Source organism: Macrobrachium rosenbergii, chromosome 37 (assembly GCF_040412425.1).
Source record: "Macrobrachium rosenbergii isolate ZJJX-2024 chromosome 37, ASM4041242v1, whole genome shotgun sequence".
Taxonomy (NCBI): Eukaryota; Metazoa; Arthropoda; class Malacostraca; order Decapoda; family Palaemonidae; genus Macrobrachium; species Macrobrachium rosenbergii.
In genome coordinates, this window is record NC_089777.1 from 20849241 (window position 1) to 20871536 (window position 22296).

At 33.6% G+C, this 22296-nt stretch overlaps 1 protein-coding gene across 50 annotated transcripts in view; it reads right to left on the bottom strand.

Moving 5' to 3' along the window:
* The window catches only part of LOC136825405 (uncharacterized), a 979501-nt gene that overhangs the window by 216159 nt on the left and 741046 nt on the right, over positions 1-22296 (bottom strand). For 24 of the 50 annotated variants that reach the window (XR_010849324.1, XR_010849322.1, XM_067081764.1 and 21 more), the window contains 8 exons: positions 16512-16647; positions 13872-13892; positions 10162-10236; positions 8515-8645; positions 7268-7312; positions 5401-5470; positions 4014-4052; positions 1666-1698 (listed from right to left, as the gene is read on the bottom strand). Coding sequence is in view for 43 of the 50 variants with exons in the window: in XM_067081764.1 (XP_066937865.1) it covers positions 1666-1698; positions 4014-4052; positions 5401-5470; positions 7268-7312; positions 8515-8645; positions 10162-10236; positions 13872-13892; positions 16512-16647 (550 nt within the window). In the remaining 7 variants the exon portion in view is untranslated. The remainder of the gene's footprint in view (positions 1-1665; positions 1699-4013; positions 4053-5400; positions 5471-7267; positions 7313-8514; positions 8646-10161; positions 10237-13871; positions 13893-16511; positions 16648-22296) is intronic. The other 26 variants (XR_010849327.1, XR_010849328.1, XR_010849326.1 and 23 more) reach the window with 11 other exon arrangements.

Here is a 22296-nt window from a genome sequence, read left to right on the forward strand (position 1 = left end):
CGATTTTAACTCATTTAATCCCACTTTGTCTACACAAAAGATCATTATCGTACAGCGAGGCACCCTTGCCAGTGACCTGTGTTGGCTATTTGTGCCATACAAGCTGTTCCTTTTTCTCTTTATATCGGTATTTTTACTTCAGTAATATCGTTCAACAATAGTTTTCGATCTATATTTATCTTGGGGTTTATTTAAGAATCCTAATCATCATTTTACCCCAGAATGTAAACGCTCTATTCATTTGTATTCCTTATAAGTCTATGAGAGGATATATCTTCCTTTTTCTCTCTATTTCCACATAGGCCACGAAATTGATCACCACTTCGCGTGACGTGAAACCAGCAACAGAATAATATGCCTTTGATGAGACATGGTAAGGTTAATGATGACGGTGATGATACGAGAGTTGATGATGATGTATCTCTCACTATCAACATCACGAAGGTCGTTGGCAGGTATGATTTTCGTGGCCCACAAAACGTCAGACCTATGTTTTACGTCACGGGAGTTGTGGCGTACAAGTATATATATAAAAAAATAAGCACAATTAACTTTAAAAATGCTTCAGTTAGTTAGCTTATAAATCTCTTTATTTATCTTCGGAGATTAATATATTTCAAAATGAAAACAAATAGCAAGAAAAAACGTTAAAATAAAGGAATAAATTCACTTAACTGATTCAATTGATGGACCCACAAAATGTTAGTAGACCTATGCTTACGTCACGGTAGTTCTTTCGTACAAAAACATTAAAAAAAGGCATCATCACCTTTTAAAATACTTAATCTAACTTAGAAATCCCTTCTATAATCTTCAGAGATTAGTCTGTTACAAAATAAAAACAGAACGTAAGAGAAATAACGCAAAAAAAGTAATAAAATGCACTTATCTGCCGCACAAGGGAACCGCGTCATAGTCTCATCCTCTGTTTACAATAGTGACTCATCACAGAAAACGGGAATAAAAACGGAAAGTAAAAGTATCAAAGAAAATGGGACTTTCAACTACAACACTGGCAATGATAGATAACTAAGACAAAAGGTCCTCGTTGATGCTGGTGGCTATGCAGAGCAAAACGACGAACGTAAGGGGATGTTTATCCTTTATTCCGTTAAAGCAATTACGAAATGAAAGCCTAAATAAGACACCAAATGATAAATGACACTATTACAGCCTTTAAAATATGTAAATTACAAAAAAATACATACAATTACGTCCATCTTTCTCCTGCAAAGCCTCTCAATATTTTCATGGTCGAAAACCTTTCGCTGGCATGGCAAGGCTAATGCAACTATGACCTAAGGATCCGTATGCAATGTCTAAAATAGAAGCAATATCCACGAGACAATGCATATCCAATGCACCATTTAATCTCTAATACGAGAGGTATATAATTATGTACAGATTAAACAGTTTATTCATGTCTTTTAGAAGGTTAGAACGAACTAAACTACGCATCGTAGGCAGCAATTCTAAGTCTAACCAGTTCCCAATTTTTCGAGCAACAGCCCTATGTACAAAAAATAATAAAAATAAAAGACAAACATGCTTTGGCCAATTTCATAATCAATATAAAGGAGACTATGTTATACAGATTAAGTAAATAAAATTCAAGTAAAAAAAATCAAGTGGGTTGCAATATCGTTATTCATATTTATCATGTACCTTTATTTTGCCTGTTTTTAGCCCTAGGTGAGTCTGGAAGGCGAAGGGGAAGAGGTGAATAAATCCGAATTAGGTAAAAAAAGATAATTTCTTACAGATTAGGGTAAAATAGTCCTTATAGTTCGAGGGGGAATAGTCTTTCCTTATAGATTAAGACAAGAAAAATTCTCAGTAGTTCATAGTGGGAAATAGTCCTTCCCTATAGATTAGGGTAAGAATAGTTCTCAGTAGTTCAAAGTGGGGAATTGCCCTCCCTTAAAGATTAGGGTAGAAATAGTCCTCGTAACTGAAGAAGGGGAAACACTCTTTCCCTACAGATTAGGGTAGGAACAGTCCTCAAAGTTCAAAGGAAGGAGTGGTCTTCCCTTACAGATTCAGGTAGGAGTAGTTCTCAGTAGTTCAAAGAGGTAGGAAAACTCCCTATACTTCAAAGTGGGGAATAGTCTTTCCTTATTCATTAGGGCAGGAATAGTTCTCAGTAGTTCAAAGTGAGGATTAGGGTTGGGACAGTCCTAAATGGTCAGTGGGATAAATAGTCCTTCCTTATAGATTAGGGTAGGAATAGTCCTCATAGTTCAAAGGGGAAATAGTCCTTATAAATTAGGGGAACAGTTCTGAATAGCTTCAGGGACGAAATGAGATGAGAAACAGATGAAATAAAGAGAAAATAAATTTTAGTTTCAAGAGGTATAAGATCTGACGTCACAGATGATCCTGAGAGAGATTTTGGAATAATTTTTCGTTGGTTTTTTTTCCAGATCCCACGAAAGACAATCCGTTATTTGCAAAGAGAGGTGTTCTAATTCGCCACTAGATGTCACCCTTTTTTTTGAATTAGGTCTGAAATTAGGCTTCATTATTAGGACTCCTTTTAGCACCAATTTCTCCCATTTATACACAATTAGTTCTGATAATTAAGCTCCAATATCAGGCATGATCTTTAGAAACTTAAAAGATACAATCTGTGATGCCAGTCACAGGATCCCAAGGCAAATTAGCTCTTATTGGTATGGCTGTGAACCCATTGGTGAAGGAAATGATTCTTAAATTGTGGATAAGCCGTTCTACCAAGGTCTCTTTTCAGTTAAGGCTAGCAATTAGGCTTTATAATTGAGTCTGGAATTAAAATATCAAATGTAGCAATTTTTAAATTACATCTGATAATTAGCCCTTGTACAATCTTAAATGATATAACGACACTAATTACATACCATTATTCCTTGTAAGACATATTGAAACTAACTGAAATGAAATCTAATTACCAAAAACTATTTTGTATTCAAGGGCACATTTATTATTGGGAATGAAAACACCTTTCTTTTTATTTATTGGCAAAAAAAAAACAATCAAATCAATAAATCAACTTAGACAAAATTAAAATGATTTATACACTATCACCTAATTCAGTTAGATTTAATTTTGCACGTGAGAGAGAGAGAGAGAGAGAGAGAGAGAGAGAGAGAGAGAGAGAGAGAGAGAGAGAGAGAGAGAGAGAAAAAACTTCTAGAAAGAGATATATATATTCTGGCCTTTCTATAACAGCAACAGCAGCAATAGCAAGCGTCACAAAATGCGTTCCCACCACCATTAAAATATATATATGTAAAAAACTGAGAAACATCACAAACAGCTCCTCTCCCCTAAAAAAGAAAGAAACAATACTCTGGAGGCTGGGAAGAGAGAGAGAGAGAGAGAGAGAGAGAGAGAGAGAGAGAGAGAGAGAGAGAGAGAGAGAGAGAGACAACAGCCAGTGAGGGAAAAGGAGATAGAAAGAGCAGTAAAGACTAAGAGAGAGAGAGAGAGAGAGAAAGAGAGAGAGAGAGACAATGAGTAGCCAGAGGTGAGAGAGAGAGAGAGAGAGAGAGAGAGAGAGAGAGAGAGAGAGAGAGTAAAGACTAAGCAGGAGAGAGAGAGAGAGAGAGAGAGAGAGAGAGAGAGAGAGAGAGAGAGAGAGAGAGAGAGAGAGAGCAGAGGCTGGAAAGAGAAGACAACAGCCAGTGAGGGAAAGGGAGAGAGAAAGAGCAGTAAAGACTAAGCAGGAGAGAGAGAGAGAGAGAGAGAGAGAGAGAGAGAGAGAGAGAGAGAGAATGAGTAAGCACCACTTTGCCAAGAGGTCACAGAGAGAGAGAGAGAGAGAGAGAGAGAGAGAGAGAGAGAGAGAGAGAGAGAGACAGACAGAGAGACAGAAACGGACAGACGATAGCCCAGGTCAGAAAAAAGTAAGCGACAGCGATAGCCATTAAAAGCGTCTATTAAATCATATTATTAGAGCCAAAAAAAAAAATAATATTCCTTTTTTTTTTTAAATAAATAACCCCTCTACTACTCATTCGTAAGTGTGTTTGTACCTCGCGGGCTTATTTTGTATTTGACGATGATGTGGTCGTCTGAAAGAAAAATCGAAGAAAAGAGAACCTTATAGCTAAATGGATAAAGTGAATAAGTGATTAAATGAACAAATTCTGCAAATTGATTTTTTTTTTTTTGGTAGGTCTGTGCAGATTTTTTTTTTTTTTTTTTTTTTTGGTAGGTCAGTGCAGACTATTTGTACAGACTTTTTTTTTTAAAGGTACATCAAGGACCGTAACGATTGTGACTGTACAAGCTGAAATGGACAGTCTTGTATTGTTTGCTTCAAAACATGGTGCATTTTTATACTGTTTTATACTGTATATTATGTATAAATATATATATATATATATATATTATATATATATATATATAAATATATATATATATATATATATATATATATATATATATATATATATGAATATTTAAATATATATATATATATATATATATATATATATATATATATATATATATATATATATATAGTATACATATGTAATATACATATATATATATATGTATATATATATATATATATATATATATATATATATATAATTACCTTGACATCTTCCAATTATAAAAATTACACAAAAACAGCAATCACATTAAAATACATCATTATAATCATTACGTATTTACTGTATGTAAATACCAATACATTAATTAAAATTAGATTTTCGTAAATACCTGCTGTAGGACAATATCATGCTCCCATAAATCTTTTGGTGTTTATATACACAGTGACAAATATATGTGACTTGCATGGTATCATTCACAGTGCCAATGAAGATATTTGTATTAATAACAACTATGACTTTTTTTTAAATAAACGACATTAAAAGATATTCTGCAAAGAATAAAAATAACAGAGGTAGTTTGAGTTTTCTTAAATATTATATATATATATATATATATATATATATATATATATATATATATATATATATATATATATATATATATATATATATATATATATATATATATATATATATATATATATAGGCCATGACAAGGATTTCATAAATCCTTTAGTTTGAAGACTCAAACTCCTCATGTGTATATATAACATATATACATTTATATTATATATTATAATATATATATATAATATATATATATATATATATATATATATATATATATATATATATATATATATATATATATATATATATATATATATATATATAACAACAGAAAAACAAGCATAATTTACCAATGACTGCCATTTAGCAGCGCGCTGGAGGCAAGGTGCTTTTAAATGACATTTATCTTTAACTTTCAAGGTGTTTTGTACAGAAAAAATCGAACATAAAAAATAAAGAAAAATATAATTGACAATAAACAATACACAAACAAAGCGAAGTTACTTACCATCCTTAACTTTGTGTAGAGAGTCAAACATCCTTCTGTACCACTCCCCCTGGTGCTCAGATTTTACACCCTGGGGGAAGCAAATTGGGGACTTAATTCATATAGTCATAAGGGTTAAAATACAATGGAAACTTTGTTTATCTTTCATAATACTCAACGACAGAAGAAAAATGGATTATTGAGCCTTATTTCATACAGACATAAGGATCAAAATACAATGGATACGTTATCCTTCATACAACCCAACCCAAGAAGAAAAAGGTTATTGAACCTTAATTCATAGAAGCATAAGGGTCAAAATACAATTGAAACTTTGTTTATCCTTCATACAACCCAACCCGAGAGGAAAAAGGGTTATAGGACCTTATTTCAAACAGACATAAGGGTTAAAATACGATGGGAATTTTGTTTACCCTTTATACAACCCAACCCGAGAAGAAAAATTCATTGATTTTTAAAGGAATCGAGTTGAAATTGTAATAAATTAAATAGAATAACAATAAGTAAACAATAATTGGAAGCCTAACATCTCTCGTTTAAATACAGTAGATATAATCCATGACACCAGTCAGACCTACTGCATTTAACCTAATCTACATTGTAAATTAGGTTAAATGTAATTAGGGAACCTAATTACATTGTAAAGCAATTTTATCTGGGAAACAGTATTCACACCTAGCACACGCTATCTTATTCTATTTTGGTGATTCTCTGTTTATCCAAGACGAACTCTCAGGCAGGGTGACGTTGATTTCATCATCAAAAAACATAATTAAGGAAATTTACCACAAAATTTGCATAAGGCACTGTTCAGGTGACCAGGTAAATCAACTGAATACCTGGGACTTAATCCTTTGTATAAACTACACTGAATCCTCAAGGTTTGGCGCTACGAGAGAAATTGAATTAAAAGATTTGGTAACATTTGTCTATGGGATTACATCCTAAGGCAGTGGTTCTTAGCGAGGGGCGCTCGCACCCCCTAGCCGGTTCCTAAGGGGTGCCAGGATGCCCATGAATAATTAAAACAAAATATGTTTTTATTATATATTATATATTATTATTATTATTATTATTATTATTATTATTATTATTATTTTTATTTTATTTTATTCTATTTTTATTTAAAAAAAATAAAAATAAAATAAATAACTAATAATAATAATACACATCATATCAACTTTGTATTTTATTTATTATTATTATTAATTATTTTAATTTAATTTAATTTTACTTTATTTTTATTTTTTTTGAAAATAATAATAATAATAATAATAATAATAATAATAATAATAATAATAATAATAATAATAATAATAATAATACACATCACATCAACTTTCTATTTTAGGCTTTCTTTTTTATTTCAGCAATTCAGGGGATGCGAGAACTGACTGCTGATTTGAAAGGGGTCCATACATCATAACTGAAAAAGGTTAAGAATCACCGTCCCAAGACATTGTTCTAACTTAATACATTCTAACCTAAAATATCCTAGAGTTTTATAATGATAATTAGGGTTTTCAATATAATTCCATATTTCTCACATGACTACTCTTTTAGTAAAGGAGTCTTGCTCAAAATTTTGGTTCTGTGTATAACCATAACACTAAATTTATAATGAAAAGACTTATGTTTTAAACCTCTCCCCCCAAAAAATCAAAAACAAATATATTTCATTTAAAGATGGTGAATTTGTGCTGTACAAAACACACAGCATATAAGAGACTTTTTTTTTTTTTTATAAAACATACCATGCAATCTTCAAGAGGGGCAATACAAGTACTGTACATGAAATCTAATGACGTCACACATGTGACATAAACAACAATAATAAAAACAAGAACACAGACCAAAGTGTACGTACCTTGAATCCTTTAAGCCTGATCATTTTGAAAATCCTTAATTTATCCTACATCGCAGCATGAAACAAGGCAAGGATATAGTGTGTGTACTAAACAAAAACACACAAAAACAAAACACTGACAAACGGAAGAAAAAAAAAAAAAACTCTATTGGGAAAAGCTACCACTTCTATGAAACTGCAAGCTTTGCTTCCGGGCAAGAATAAGGTTTTTTTTTTTTTGGCTTTGTTAGTTTTTTTGCAAAAAAATTAACCAAAAAAGCAGATTTTTTTTTATATTTCTATGTCAGATCTTTTCAGGAAATGTGATTTAGTAGTAAAGGCTTTTGTAAGGCTATATACAGAGCAAATAAAAATATTAAATAAATACCAAAAGCTGACGACTGGTTAAATTTCAACCCTTCGACGATTGGCTAAATTTAACCCTTCGACGATTGGCTAGATTTCAACCCTTCGACGATTGGCTAAATTGCAACCCTTCGACGATTGGCGAAATTTGAACCTTCGACGATTGGCTAAATTTCAGTCCTCGACGACTGGCTAAATTTCAACCTTCGACGATTGGCTAAATTTCAACCCTCGACGACTGGCCAAATTTCAACCCTCAACGACTGGCTAAATTTCAACCCTTCGACGATTGGCTAAATTTCAACCCTTCGACGATTGGCTAAATTTCAACCCTTCAAAGATTGGCTAAATTTCAACCATCAACGACTGTCTAAATTTCAACCTTCGACGACTGGCTGAATTCAAACAATCGACTGGCTAAACTTCAACCTTCGGCGACTGATTCAATTTCAATCTTCGACGACTGGCTAAATTTCAGCCTTCGACGATTGGTTCAATTTAAACCATCGACTGGCTAAATTTCAACCTTCGACGACTGGCTAAATTTCAGCCATCGACTGGCTGAATTTCAACCTTCGACGATAATTTCAACCTTCGACGACTGGCTAGATTTCAACCTTTTGACGATTGATTCAATTTAAACCATCGACTGGCTAAATTTCAACCTTCGACGATTGATTCAATTTAAACCATCGACTGGCTAAATTTCAGCCTTCGACGATTGGCTAAAATTTCAACCTACTCGACGATTGGCTACACTTCAACCTTCACACAGTCACAAGTGGATTATAAACACAAGACAAAACGGGACATTTAGGACCCCAAAGGAGCCAATCGCAAGAACATTTGAGGATTAGGATAAGGATCAGGATTTAAAAGGAGGATGAATGAGGGCAACTTACGGACTTGAGGGTGGTAGGGATACCATCGTTGGTGGTAGGACCCACCCCCTGCACCTTTTTGGGGCCTAGGACCGCGAATCGTCTGCTTCCGTCTTCGCCCTCTGATTCGTATTCTCTCTTGATTGTGTAAACTGCAGAGGAGGAAACAGAATAGACTGTTTGGTTAATAGAAATAGAATATAAATACTTCCTTTACTACTGAATTCATAAGAATAGAATATATTCAGTTCTACTTATATTCAGATCATGAGAATAGATTGTATTCAGTTCTACTTATATTCAGTTCATGAGAATAGATTATATTCAGTTCTGCTAATATTCAGTTTGTAAAAACAGAATACAGTATACACAATTTCAAAAGTATCAAGTTCATCTGGAGAGAATATAATAATAATAATAATAATAATAATAATAATAATAATAATAATAATAATAATAATAATAATAATAATAATAATAATAAACAATATAAAATATTTATTTATGATATAATAATAATAATAATAATAATAATAATAATAATAATAATAATAATAAATAATAATAATAATAAATACAATTCTTTGCAAAATTACCATACAGAAATAAGCTGTTGAAGACCAACACCCTATTCTGTTATCTCCAGTTCACATTTTAACCTGATTTATTTAACAGAATAAAAGAAAAACGAAGAAATAAAAAGATAAGAACGGCAGAAGAATAAAAAAAAAAAAAAAGAGACATTTTTCTCAACTTTAAACTTTATTTAATTCAATGGGTTTCGTGACTTTTCATCACCAAAATAAAGCAGTGGAAAGATGCTTAGAAAATAAAGCACTGAAGCTCATAAGTGAATATAATGAAGACTTTAGCAACACCAACACCAAGAGTATGCTGTGTATGTACACTTAAGTATACGCGTATTTACGCACGCACGCGCGCACACAATGATATTAAAAAAAAGGATTTACGATAAATTGGGAAAACGAATGTTTTTGAAAAAAAAATCGATTGAAGATTTATGAAAAAAAAAATTAGTAACTAGTTCAAACAAAGTTCAAATATGGTTTTAATCAGTTTCATAAAGTCCTTATATATAAGGTTCGATCCCATTTCCGTAAATCCCTTATATATAAGGTTCGATCAAATTTCATTAAATCCCTTACATATAAGATTCGATCCCATTTTATTAAATCCCTTAATTATAAGGTTCGATCCCATTTAAGTAAATCCGTTATTTAAGAGATTCGATCCCATTTTATTAAATTCCTTATATATATGGTTCGATCGCAATTTCGCAAATCCATTATATATGAGATTCGATCCCGTTTTATTAAATCCCTTATATATATAAGGTTCGATCCCATTTTCGTAAATACTTTATATATAAGATTCGATCCCATCTTATTAGATGCCTTATATATAAGGTTCGATCCCATTTTATTAAATCCCTTATATATAAGGTTCGATCCAATTTTTTGGTAAATCCCTTACATACATAATTCGATCCAATTTTGGTAAATCCCTTACATACATAATTCGATCCCGTTTTATTAAATCCCTTACATATAAGGTTTAATCCCATTTTATCAAATCCCTTATATGTAAGATTTAATCCCATTTTCTTAAATCCCTTGTATATATACGGTTCGAACCCGTTTTACTTACGTTTTTCATCTGGTCTGTACAGAGGCCCTTCGTCTGGTCTGAGATATTCTGGTTTCTTCCCAGGAATTTGACCCTCTGGAGGATAAGGAGGAGGTCAGGTCATCAGAGGTCACAGCCATTGAAAAAAAATGAATGCTTCTTTCAATATTCATTTTCTTTTAACGTTCCTTATTTTCTGAGTGACTGCCTTTTCTATCTTTTTTTTGTTTGACTTCGTCATACGATTGAATGTGAGAACAAATTTGAACGTAATTGGTCGATTTGAAGCAAATAGGCTAATTGGAATCACGAAATTGGAATTTGGAAGATATCAGATATATCAAGAAATAGGAAATGATTTTTTAGCATAAGAATTTCATTCAATTTATATTTGCTTTTAACTGTAAAAAAAATTCCATAACTGTATTTTTTTTATCTTGCCAAAACAGAGTAGAATTACTTGCATTTAACTGAAGAAAAATCATCAATTTATTATATAAATTCATAAATTTATATATTTTTTGTTCCCTTACTGAAAACAGAATTTCACACAGAAAAAAATTTAATGTAGAAAAATTTTTTTTTTTGGTTCATACAGGTGAGAAATCTCATCAAATACAGTGCAGTTGTTAAGACCAGGTAAGTTCTGTACAGCGATATATAGCAGAGGAATAAAGCGGTGTGTATTACTATTGTTAGTATGCTAGTATACATCAGTATGCTAGTATGCTAGTATGCCAATATGCCGGCAGACCAACGTATATATATATATATAGTATGTTAAGGCAAGTTCATCCTGGATGCTTGAAGCAGTTTTTTTTTTTTTGGAAAGAAAGGAAGAAGTGAAAATATCTTATTAACAACAGATAAAGAAGGGGTAGTTTTTTTTTGTAAACAATGAATTTTCCATTGTAAATTTAAAACCTGTTTTGGGAGAGAAACGACATGAATTAATAATATTCAAGGTTATTATCTATATAAAAAAAAATTGGATCAAACTGAAAAAAGAGGGTTGGATGTCAAAATTTTTAGTCTAAACTGTCATTCAAAGTGATACATCAAAAATTTTTAGCCATTCATACTAAATGCAGTTGTTTTTAGAAAAATTCAAAAAATTCATTTTTGGGGAAAAAAATTTTTTTATTCTAAAATAGAAATATGGAGAGGTCGAACGTAAAAGAGGTGTTTACTGATGACAATCCCAGCCTGAAACAAAAAAATAAACAATTTTCTGCGGGGGTAAACAAGCTGGAAAAAATTAACATAAACGATGACAAACAAACAATTATTTTTGAGGGATACAACGGGTAACCATAGCATTAAATAACTGGCGATGCTTATTGGGGTCCACCTATATGGACGTTTATATCAAAACACTGGACAAAGAGAGGGTGAGAAAGAGAGTTAGAGAGAGAGAGAGCGAACGGTGAGAGAGACTCAGAAAACAAACAAACAAACAAACAAACGGGACACACAAAGACAGACACAAACATCACACAACAAAAAAGAAAAAAAACACAACTACTCCCAATTCGTGCAGATCAAAAGCACCACCACATTGGAAAGAGAAATTCAATATATTTTTATAAACAAATTATGTACAAATATTAGATAAATAAATATCTGTTGGGTGCATTGCAGGGGGTAGAGTATATTCCATATGGATTGCTACTCTTGCATTCTAAAAAATAAAGCGTGCAATTTAGCCGGGGGGAGGGGTAGGGGAGGGGGGAGACATCAATGATCTCATACTGCAGATTGAGGCATCAACGGTGAAGTCAAACTTTGATTACCGGTAAACAATGTATGACTTCATTCTCAGACACAAAAATCGAGATCTTTGGTGAGGTCATACTTCGTGTGAAACGACAATGCATGACCTCATGACCTTATGACCTCATTTATGAAAATATTAAAAAATAGGTTATATTTCCCATGCACCAACAATTAAGTTAAAAGCTAAACTCCATTGAAATAAGAATAAAGTTAAAGTCCTCAATATGTGCAGGGTATTAAGGGAGTTTTTTTTCTTAAAAACAAAAAAAATTTTACTCTGGTCCACGATGTCATCGAATATATTTCCGTCTGGAATTCAAATCGACGAGAAACTCCAATTTGATTTCAGTACTAAACTGATTTCATTACAAATTTAATTTCATTACCAATTAGATTTCAGTACCAATTTGATTTCAATTCTAATTTAATTTCATTACTTAGTAATGAAAGATGAATACTTAAAAAAAAGATGCAAAAAAATAATAATTATTAAGTCTTCAGTTTTAGTACTTTAATAAATTACTGAACTCTAAAACAAAATAAATCCATCAAAAATAAATTATATACTATTTTTTTTACTCGTCCATTTTCTTCCATTAGAAAATGCATCCCATACAGACCATGGCCTCTTAAAAAGCAGTGTATTATATACAGTACAAAGCCAACAGAGCAGCAATCCATAATTACTACAGTTAAAATCTACAGCCTGGATCCTTTAAGAAAAACCAACCTTTAGTCAAACTTTTTTGTCATCTTTGAAATAAAATTATGAAAAATTTGCAAGATAACGATCTTGAAAATATCATAATTAAGAACAATTCTCTTAACGAACGGCTGTAGAATTCAACAGCATCACAGAGCAAAGGTTCAAATCTTTCTTTTTTTTATTATTCTAGCCAGGGTCACCTTGAGTATCTGACTTTTAGACTTTAGAATCTTTCGACTTTATATTTAAATCATTTGACTGTATGCTTGAAATCCCACCTGGAGGATAAAGTAAGTTCGTTAGTGTAGTGGAAGACTGGGAAAAGGGGAACGGGAGGGCACAAAGTAAGGCAGGTTAGGTCAGGTAAGGTAAGATCACTCAAAATGAGGTGGGGATCAGGTGACCTGATCTGACGTCAGCTGAGTGCAGGTGATGGCAGGTTAGGTCAGCTCAGGTAAGGTCACCTGAGATGAAGTTGAGGTCAAGTTAGATGACACAAGGTAGGGATGTGGTGACCTGATATGACGTCAGCTGAGTACTGGTGACGGCAGGTTAGGTCAGCTCAGGTAAGGTCAACTGAGATGAAGTTGAGGTCAAGTAAGGTGATACAAGGCGAGGAACAGGTGACCTGACATGACCTGGGCTGATTACAGGTGACAGAAGCACACCTCCGGTGTGGCTGGCATCCTGAGGTCACAAGGCAGGGGTCAGGTGACCTGACATGACCTCTGCTGATTACAGGTGAAAGGAACAGACCTCAGGTGTGGCTGGCACCCTGTGGTCACAAGGCGAGGGTCAGTTGACCTGACATGAGGTGGGCTGATTACAGGTGAAAGGAACAGACCTCAAGTGTGGCTGGCATCCTGAGGTCACAAGGCGGGGGTCAGGTGACCTGACATGAGGTGGGCTGATTACAGGTGTAGAGGCAAACCTCAGGTGTGGCTACCACTCTGAGATATGCTTGGGGCTCGGTTCAGGTATGTCAAAAGAGGCTTCAAAGTGAGGTGACCTAGATGACCTGAGATAAGGTCAATGTTGGGTGACTAGATTTAGACCTTTGCTGAGATGATCCCTGTCGTGCTTTTTATTATCTTAATTTCTGGGGGGGGGCTGGGTGGGTAGGTGGACCGAAGAACCTTCGGACTTCTTATCTTAAAGTAAGAAGAGAAAGAGAGAGACAGAGAGAGAGAGAGAAAGAGAGAGAGAGAGAAACAGATTGTTTTGGTGTTACTATGAAATGTTTCATTACCTGTTGTAGAATGCGGGTCATCTGAGGGCAGAAATTATGCGGCATTTAGGACCATTCTTTTTTTTTTTTTTGCTTTTTTTATGAATTATCACAGACAATTTTTTTTTTGCATAGCTGATGCAAGTTACCTTAGAGATGAGACTTATTATCATACTCTTTTTTTTTAAAGTTTGTGAGCGAAAATTTTGGTCACTTTTGGCCATCGTACATTTGACTGATGGGAACCTGAGTGAATGCACATGCATTCAGGAGGCGAGGACACGTGCATTCATTTGCATGCAACGCGCATAGTATTCCTCTGCCTCCCTTGAAATGCATGGCATTTCAAAAATCTAGCTCTCCATTACCAAAATTGGTTTCAGACGTATCCCCAAATTTCGTTAGGACCCAAAATTCTCGCTCGAACACAATCAAATTGGGCAGAGATTAATCTTATTTAAAAACACAGAAAAGTGAGTTATGAGCACAAATTGGGAAGACAGGGTTTGTTATCTCAATGTACAGCTTTTCGTTCATCCAGCTCAATTAGAATTTGCTCTTAAAATTACCAATCACAATTTGTATAGCTTTCCAATTTTCGTTTTAAACTAGGCCTATGAGAAGAGAGAGAGACTACTTAATTTACTGGACGCCCTAATTTCATCATGCTTCTGCTATGTTTATTGAAGCAATACAGCTGATAGCCAACGAGAGAGAGAGAGAGAGAGAGAGAGAGAGAGAGAGAGAGAGAGAGAGAGAGAGAGAGAGAGAGAGAGAGAGTAAGCAACAAATAAAAAAAAAAAAAGAGAAAACAAGAAGATACCAAAAGATCATACACAGATGCCTGAACGTCTTCTAACATCTATGGAGGAGAGATATTCCGGCCTTACCTTTGAAACTCTTTTTAATAAAAGACTGACAAAAAGGACTTAATAAAAGTAAAAAGTGAAGCTATAGAAGATAAAAAAAAAAGAGCTATGGCTTTAAACCTCCGAACCAGGCACAGAGGTATGTATATATATAAATAAAAAGTGGCATGCAGACACCTTCGTTTATGTTAGTCTTCCGCTCTGCTTGCGAGACAAGCAGAGAGGATCTTTCTTTATCTGTCGTCGTGACTGTTGATAACTAACGGAACGCCTCAGTTTCCCTTCTAATAATAAGAATAGACTTGATCTTTATAGCTAACAAAATCTTTTCTGAGTGTTGTAGACCTAATGGTATGTCTCGTATTATTCATGGATTGCCTATCACTGTCTAGCCAAATAGATTCTTTTTCAGATAACTAGTCCTTACAAAGTCTAATTTACCTCATATTCAGTAGGCCTAATTATAATATCCCTATTACTGAGAAAACTCCCTGTATATATATGATATAAATATATATGTATATATAAATTCATATCTTACTTAGTAAGCCAGATTCTATAATATAAATTTCATCTTATTTACTAAAACCAATTATAAGATTTTTATCTTAAATATACCTTAATCAATAAAAATTTCTTACATACTAGTAATAAAATGGTACTTAAATATAACACTGAAACTTACACTACCGATTAGAATTTTTCTCTTAAATTATGGAAATTTTGAAAAAAAGGCCATATCATAATTAGTAAATCTGTAAAAAAAAAATTCGCACTTATGTAAAAGCAGCGACTTGTAATGTAAAATTAAGCATAATATATATAATTTACATGCAATATTTACTTAAGCTAATTAAATGATATATGAATTTCCAGATCAGAAATTTTGTAATGGTCATTCTAAATCTAGAATATAATAAAATTTAAAAGATACTGGGAGATGGAGAGGTCTTAAAATACACACAGGATTATATCTAATCTATATATATATATATATATATATATATATATATATATATATATATATATATATATATATATATATATATATATATATATATATATATATATATATATAACCTACCTAAGTCTCATCCTTCCTTTGCAATAAATGCAAAAATCCTATTTACAGCAAAAAAGCAGATTTAAAATTATTCTGTTTTTAGTTCCTTATGCTTTCAATCATGAAAAGCTGTTTAACACTTTCAATATATGTTGGTTAATGACACATAAAGCCACTCATTACTGAAACTTTTCAGCAAACAGCATCAAAGAAACTAACTATTCACCAACTAAAATAGTTGGTGATTGCATTATGGACTATGGAAGTACATACAAACTATTTCGTGGTATTCAGGACTCTTTCGTTAAAGAAATACGTATCTAAAAGGGACACTCATGGACGTCGCTTAGCCTGTTTTCTAGACTGACGAACGTAGAGGGACAATCACCAAGGTGGATAGTTTAAAACAATGACAACAATTAAAATAACACCAGTGAAAAGTTACGAAAACTGACGGAACATGTCTTCATCCTCTCCTAAGCTCAACCAAAGCTAAGGGGACCTCAGGTAACTTTGGAAAGTGACCTCACGCTGATGTAAACAAACAACAGACACTCGGAGCAAAGCAAAAGGGGACCTGAAGTAACTTTCGAATGTGACCCCCACTCTGATGTAAACATTATTGAACCTGAGGGTCCTTTCTGACAAAGGGTGACCTCTCCGAGGCGCTAGGACGTCCTATCATAGGTCCCAGGGGCCTCAATACCTTATCCTCCGGTGCCAACTGACCTCGTTTCTTCTGTAGGAGCGTCACCGTAGGATTCTGCACCCGAGGGAGGCTGGTGGTTGGGGATTTGGCCAGTTTCTCAGCCTCGGAGTCCTTCCAGGCGAAACTCTCCTCCGGCCGGGGTGCTCGGACGTTTTCCTGCAGGAGGAAGGAGAAATTTACATATATTTTCTGTATAACATTAACAGATACACTCATTCTGGAGGATACAGAAATTTAATAATATTTTATCATGAAACTAAATTATTATTCCTTGTAGGACGAAGGAGATATTTTAATATTTTCTACAAGAAAATAAAGGATGTGTTCTGATTAAATGAAAGGATATATTGCACAGAAATGACAGATTACGATATTTTTCCGACGATGCTCACGAATATATTTCTAAATGATGGAAGAGAACATTTATTTTCATGACAAGATTGAAAATACTTTCGTGTCTGGTGAATGACAAATGAAAGGACAGTATCCTGCAAATGATGGGGGATATTTTCTGAACGCCCGGGATGATTTTTAAGGACATTTTCTTGACAAAGGCGAGAGATTTCTTGTGTTTTGTAGGATGGGAAAAGACAATTATTTTCATGACAAAACTGAAATACTTCCGTGTTAGGCGAAAGACAAAATGAATTGACGGAATCTTGACAACAGTGCAGAACATTTTCTGAACGCTGGGAAAGATATTTTAAGGACATTCTCGTAACAAAGGCGAAGGGATTTTAGTCTTTTGTAGGACAGCGAAAAGAAGAGAGAAGTTCAGCACACAGATCTAACAAAGACGTTCCCCTGAGATTTGTTTTTGTTGTGCCTTGGCAATAAAAAGGAATCCAGTGATCTCATCGACCCCTGTAGAAAGTAGTTGGCATGAAATGTTCCACAAGCTGACGTGAGTAGAAAAAGGAAGAAGAAGAAAAGTAGGAGGAGGAGGAGGAGGAGGAGGATAAAAAAGAAAAAGAGGAGAAGGAGAGGAGGAGGAGGAAGAGAATAAAGAAGAAAAAGAGGAGGAGAAGGAGGAGGAAGAGGAGAAAGATCAAGAAGAAAAAGAGGAAGATAAACAAGAAAAGGAGGAGGAGGAGGATAAAGAATAAGAAAAAGAGGAGGAGGAGGAAGATAAGAAAGATAAAGAAGAAGAAGAAAACGACGGCGAGGAGGAGGAGGAGGAAGAAAAACAGGAGGAGAAGGAGAAGGAATAAAGAAAAGAAGAGGGCGAGGAGAAACATAAAAGAGAAGAAGAAGAAGAAAGAAGAAGAAGAAGAAGAAGAAGAAGAAGAAGAAGAAGAAGAAGAAGAAGGAAATAAACAAAATTCGACTTAACACTCAGTTTGTATTAGCTTTTAGCAATGCCACCGAGGGCACCCGATGTAAACAAACAAAGCATCGTACATCGTTCATACAACACGTGACACTGATCACGTTCAGTGACTGCTTCTGACTTTCTAATTACGCGTTGTGGAATTTTCTACTTCCTTCGGTTTTCCCTGATTCCGATGACCTATGACCTTCCTACAGGCCGTGGAATTCTAGTTCTGTGCTAGTATTCGAAATATTTAATATAGAGAAAAATATCTAATTATTGAAAAATGTAGAAGCAGATATTAGATGATAATTATGTAAAAAATAATGATATCAGTTTTGATTAATTATAAATATATATATATATATATAAATATATAAATATATATATATATATATATATATATATATATATATATATATATATATATATATATATATATATATATATATATATATATATATATATATATATATATATAATCATATATACAAACATCTCTACAATAACGTATAAACTATCGTCTATTTCTATATATAAATAATGATTGCATAACATTCTTGGAGGCATATATAAGATACACTTCACCCTACTATCAACGTCAATCATAAATTACAAACATCTCTACAATCCCAACGTGAAAAAGTGACGTCGTCTCTTTCTAGAAGCTTGACAAAGAATGATTGCAAAACATTCTTGGAGGCAATAATTCACCTGAAGATAGAGTCTTCTTTTTCTACTATAGAACTCTCGCATGTTTATAATGTAAAAAATCCCATTATTCTTCGGGATCAGTCTCTCTCTCAGAACTCTCTCTCTCTCTCTCTCTCTGTCTGTGTCTCTCTCTTTTCCTTCGCTCTTTCACTCTCTCTCATTCTCTCTCTCTCTCTCTCAAATTGTTTTTCTCTCTCTCTCTCTCTCTCTCTCTCTCTGTATACCAGTCTATCTTTTTCTCCATATCGGTCTCTCGCAGTTTATACATTCCCCTGAAAATCCCGTTATCTCTGAGTCTACTTTCTCTCTCTCTCTCTCTCTCTCTCTGTGTCTGTCTGTCTGTGTGTCTGTCTCTCTCAATCTACTTTTCCACCACGCACCAGCTCTTGCAGCGTCTCATTCTCACTCTCTCTAACTGAAATTGTTTTCCTCGACAAATATCTCTCCCAGACCATCTCTCTCTCTCTGTCTCAATCTACTTTTCCCCTCTGTCTCAAACTTTCTCAATCTCTCTCTCTCTCTCTCTCTCTCTCTCTATCTCTCTCTCTCAATCTACTTTTCTCTCTCTCTCTCTCTCTCTCTCTCTCACTCTCTCTCTCTCTCTCTCTCTCTCTCTCTCTCAGTCTTTGTGGGTAGCAGTCGTTACGCCACCTGACTCGATCCTATAAATAAAGAGGATCGGGAACACATTCGAAAGGGATCGAAACAGCCATTTCACAGGCTCTAAAGGTATTTATAGGCCCCGCCAACGGCAGGCCCTCAAGAGAAAGCTAATTCGCCTCGAAAGTTAATTTTCTCTTTTTTTTCTCTTTGGAAGATCATCGAAATGATCTTTCAGGATGTGATAGGTGGAATGGACACCACTTAAAAGCAGCACTTTTTAGTTTACTTTAGAAGTAAAACTATTGTGCCGGCTTTATCTGTCCGCCCTCAGATCTTGAAAACTACTGAGGCTAGGGGGCTGTAAATTGGTATGTTGATCATCCACCCTCCAATCATCAAACATACCAAATTGCAGCCTTCTAGCCTCAGTAGTTTTATTTTATTTAAGGTTAAATTTAGCCATAATCGTGCTTCTGGCAACGATATAGGCCAGGCCACCACCGGGCCGTGGTTAAAAATTCATGGGCCGCGGCTCATACAACATTCTACCGAGACCACCTAAAGATAGATCTATTTTCAGTGGCCTTGATTATACGCTGTACATAAAATTCAACTGCGCCGAAGAAACTTCGGCGCATTTTTTACTTGTTTGAATTTAGAACACTTAAAACACTATAAACACTAACGTGCTGAGGGTTAAAACATCGCTGATTAAGTGGAGTGACTTAGGCTGTAATTGTTTTTTTTGGGGGTGTGTGAAGGTTGGGGAGGGAGGGGTTGGGAGGAATGGGGGGGAGGGGGAGGTAGGTGTTCTTAAAATATGGTTAGTTTGTCAGGGACTGACGTTGCTATATGATTACTTTTAAGCTTCAAGGGAGAATTTTTTTCCTTTTCAGCAAGAAAATTATTATCTTCGTAAAAGGAAGAAATTTATGACTTTTTCCTAGATCAACACATTAACTTTTACTATGAAAAATTAAGAAAAAAAAGTGGCAAAAGAAACATATTCCGGTAGAGATGAAAAAATATTTTTTAATGCAATAATATTAATAATAAATATATATGTTAATTTTAAGCATATTTTGAAAATAATTTCATAATAATTTCATAAGCTTAATTTATAAAATATTTTCAACAAAAAGAAAATAAATTAGCTTAGAAACAGAAAAAATAAGACTAAAATATTGTAAAATATTTTCTTATGAATATTTTTATAACCATAATTCATGTTGGTTTTTTAACACTCAAATGTTTGTTGTTGTTTTTTGTTTATACGCAAATTCGTCTCTAAGTGTGGCTGGTAAATAAACATACGTTTTCTAAGTGTGAACATGTTTATATAAAATTTGTTTGAGTGTGTGTGTGTGTGTGTGTGTGTGTGTGTTGTGTGTGTGTGGGATGATTCACACACACAGATATTTGTTTTGGTAAATGGACCTAGTTTATTATCATTAGTGGTGCACCTCTTTTACATATTTTATCTTGGTAATAATAATAATAATAATAATAATAATAATAATAATAATAATAATAATAATAATAATAATAATAATAATAATAATAATATACTTTGCTTGATATATTACAGAGGGAAGATACAACGAGAAGACTATATATATATATATATATATATATATATATATATATATATATATATATATATATATATATATATATATATTTACTGTATATATATTTATATATACACACACACATATATATATATATATATATATATATATATATATATATATATATATATATACATATGGCCTTGAACTGAAGTAAAGGGTGTTGTTATTATTATTATTATTATTATTATTATTATTATTATTATTATTATTATTATTATTATAATAATTATTATCATTATTATGCCAAAACAGGGGATGTGTAATGATTTTCCCCTCTAAGTTTCCCAAACAATCTAACGTTAATTTCGACAAAGAAACCTCATAATTGATAATTAAATTATCTGCCCAGGTCTCGCAATACTGTAAAATGAATTTCAGGAGGAATCAAATGTTAAATGATTTCGGACTGAATATGAAAAGTTAACATATTTACATGGAAAATGTGTTTACACTGAAAGTGTAAACATCTGCTTGGAACAAGCGGAAAGAGGCGGAGCAAGGTTTCACTCGAGTCAATAAAGAGAGAGAGAGAGAGAGAGAGAGAGAGAGAGAGAGAGAGAGAGAGAGAGAGAGAGAGAGGACAATCCCCGGGTGAGGAATCACATGATATGATGTATTCTCTCTCTCTCATACTATGTACGAAAACCATGAACAAAGAGAGAGAGAGAGAGAGAGAGAGAGAGAGAGAGAGAGAGAGAGAGAGAGAGAGAGAGAGAGAGGACAATCAACGGGTGAGGAATCACATAATATGCAGTACACTCTCTCTCTCTCTCTCTCTCTCATACTATGTACGAAAACCAAGAACAAAGAGAGAGAGAGAGAGAGAGAGAGAGAGAGAGAGAAAGACAGCCTACCACGTACGAAACCCCCAAAAACTAATACACGGACAAAACCTACAAATTTACAAACTAAAAAAAAAAAAATGACAAAAATAAAAAAAAACTGACAAACAAGTGAGAAACAAGGTAAAAAAAAAAAAAATGACAAATTCACCCCTAAACTTCACCACTTACTAAAACTCCACAACCGAGGGACCATCCTAAAGGAAAAAACGAAGGTAACAAAAAAAAAAAAAAAAAAAAAAAAACACCCCGAGATCGAAACAAACAATGAAGTTGTTACTTTTAATCACGCCGATGCCTCAAACGCCTCTCGACGCTGAGATGCCTCGGATGCTGTAATCTTGCCAAGATAAGAAAAAAAAAACCTCTTGATAAAGAAAAACTCTTGAGAGAAAAAAAAAAACCTCTTTGAACACAATGAAAGGAAAACATCGGCTAAATGAACTTGGGCAGGATTAGACGGAATGGAAGAGGAAATGATAATTTGGGTGTTTTTTTATGGAAAAAAAAGGACAAGACTTCGAAATAATGAAAGTGAGACGACACTTGAATGAACTTGGGCAGTACGAGAACAAATGGACGTGATTTGATAAATTCGATGAAATATTTCATTTATTTTTAATTTTAGAGAATAAGATAAATTGGTGAACAATGATCAAGTAAAAATGTGCCGAAGTTTCTTCGGCGCAATCGAGTTTTC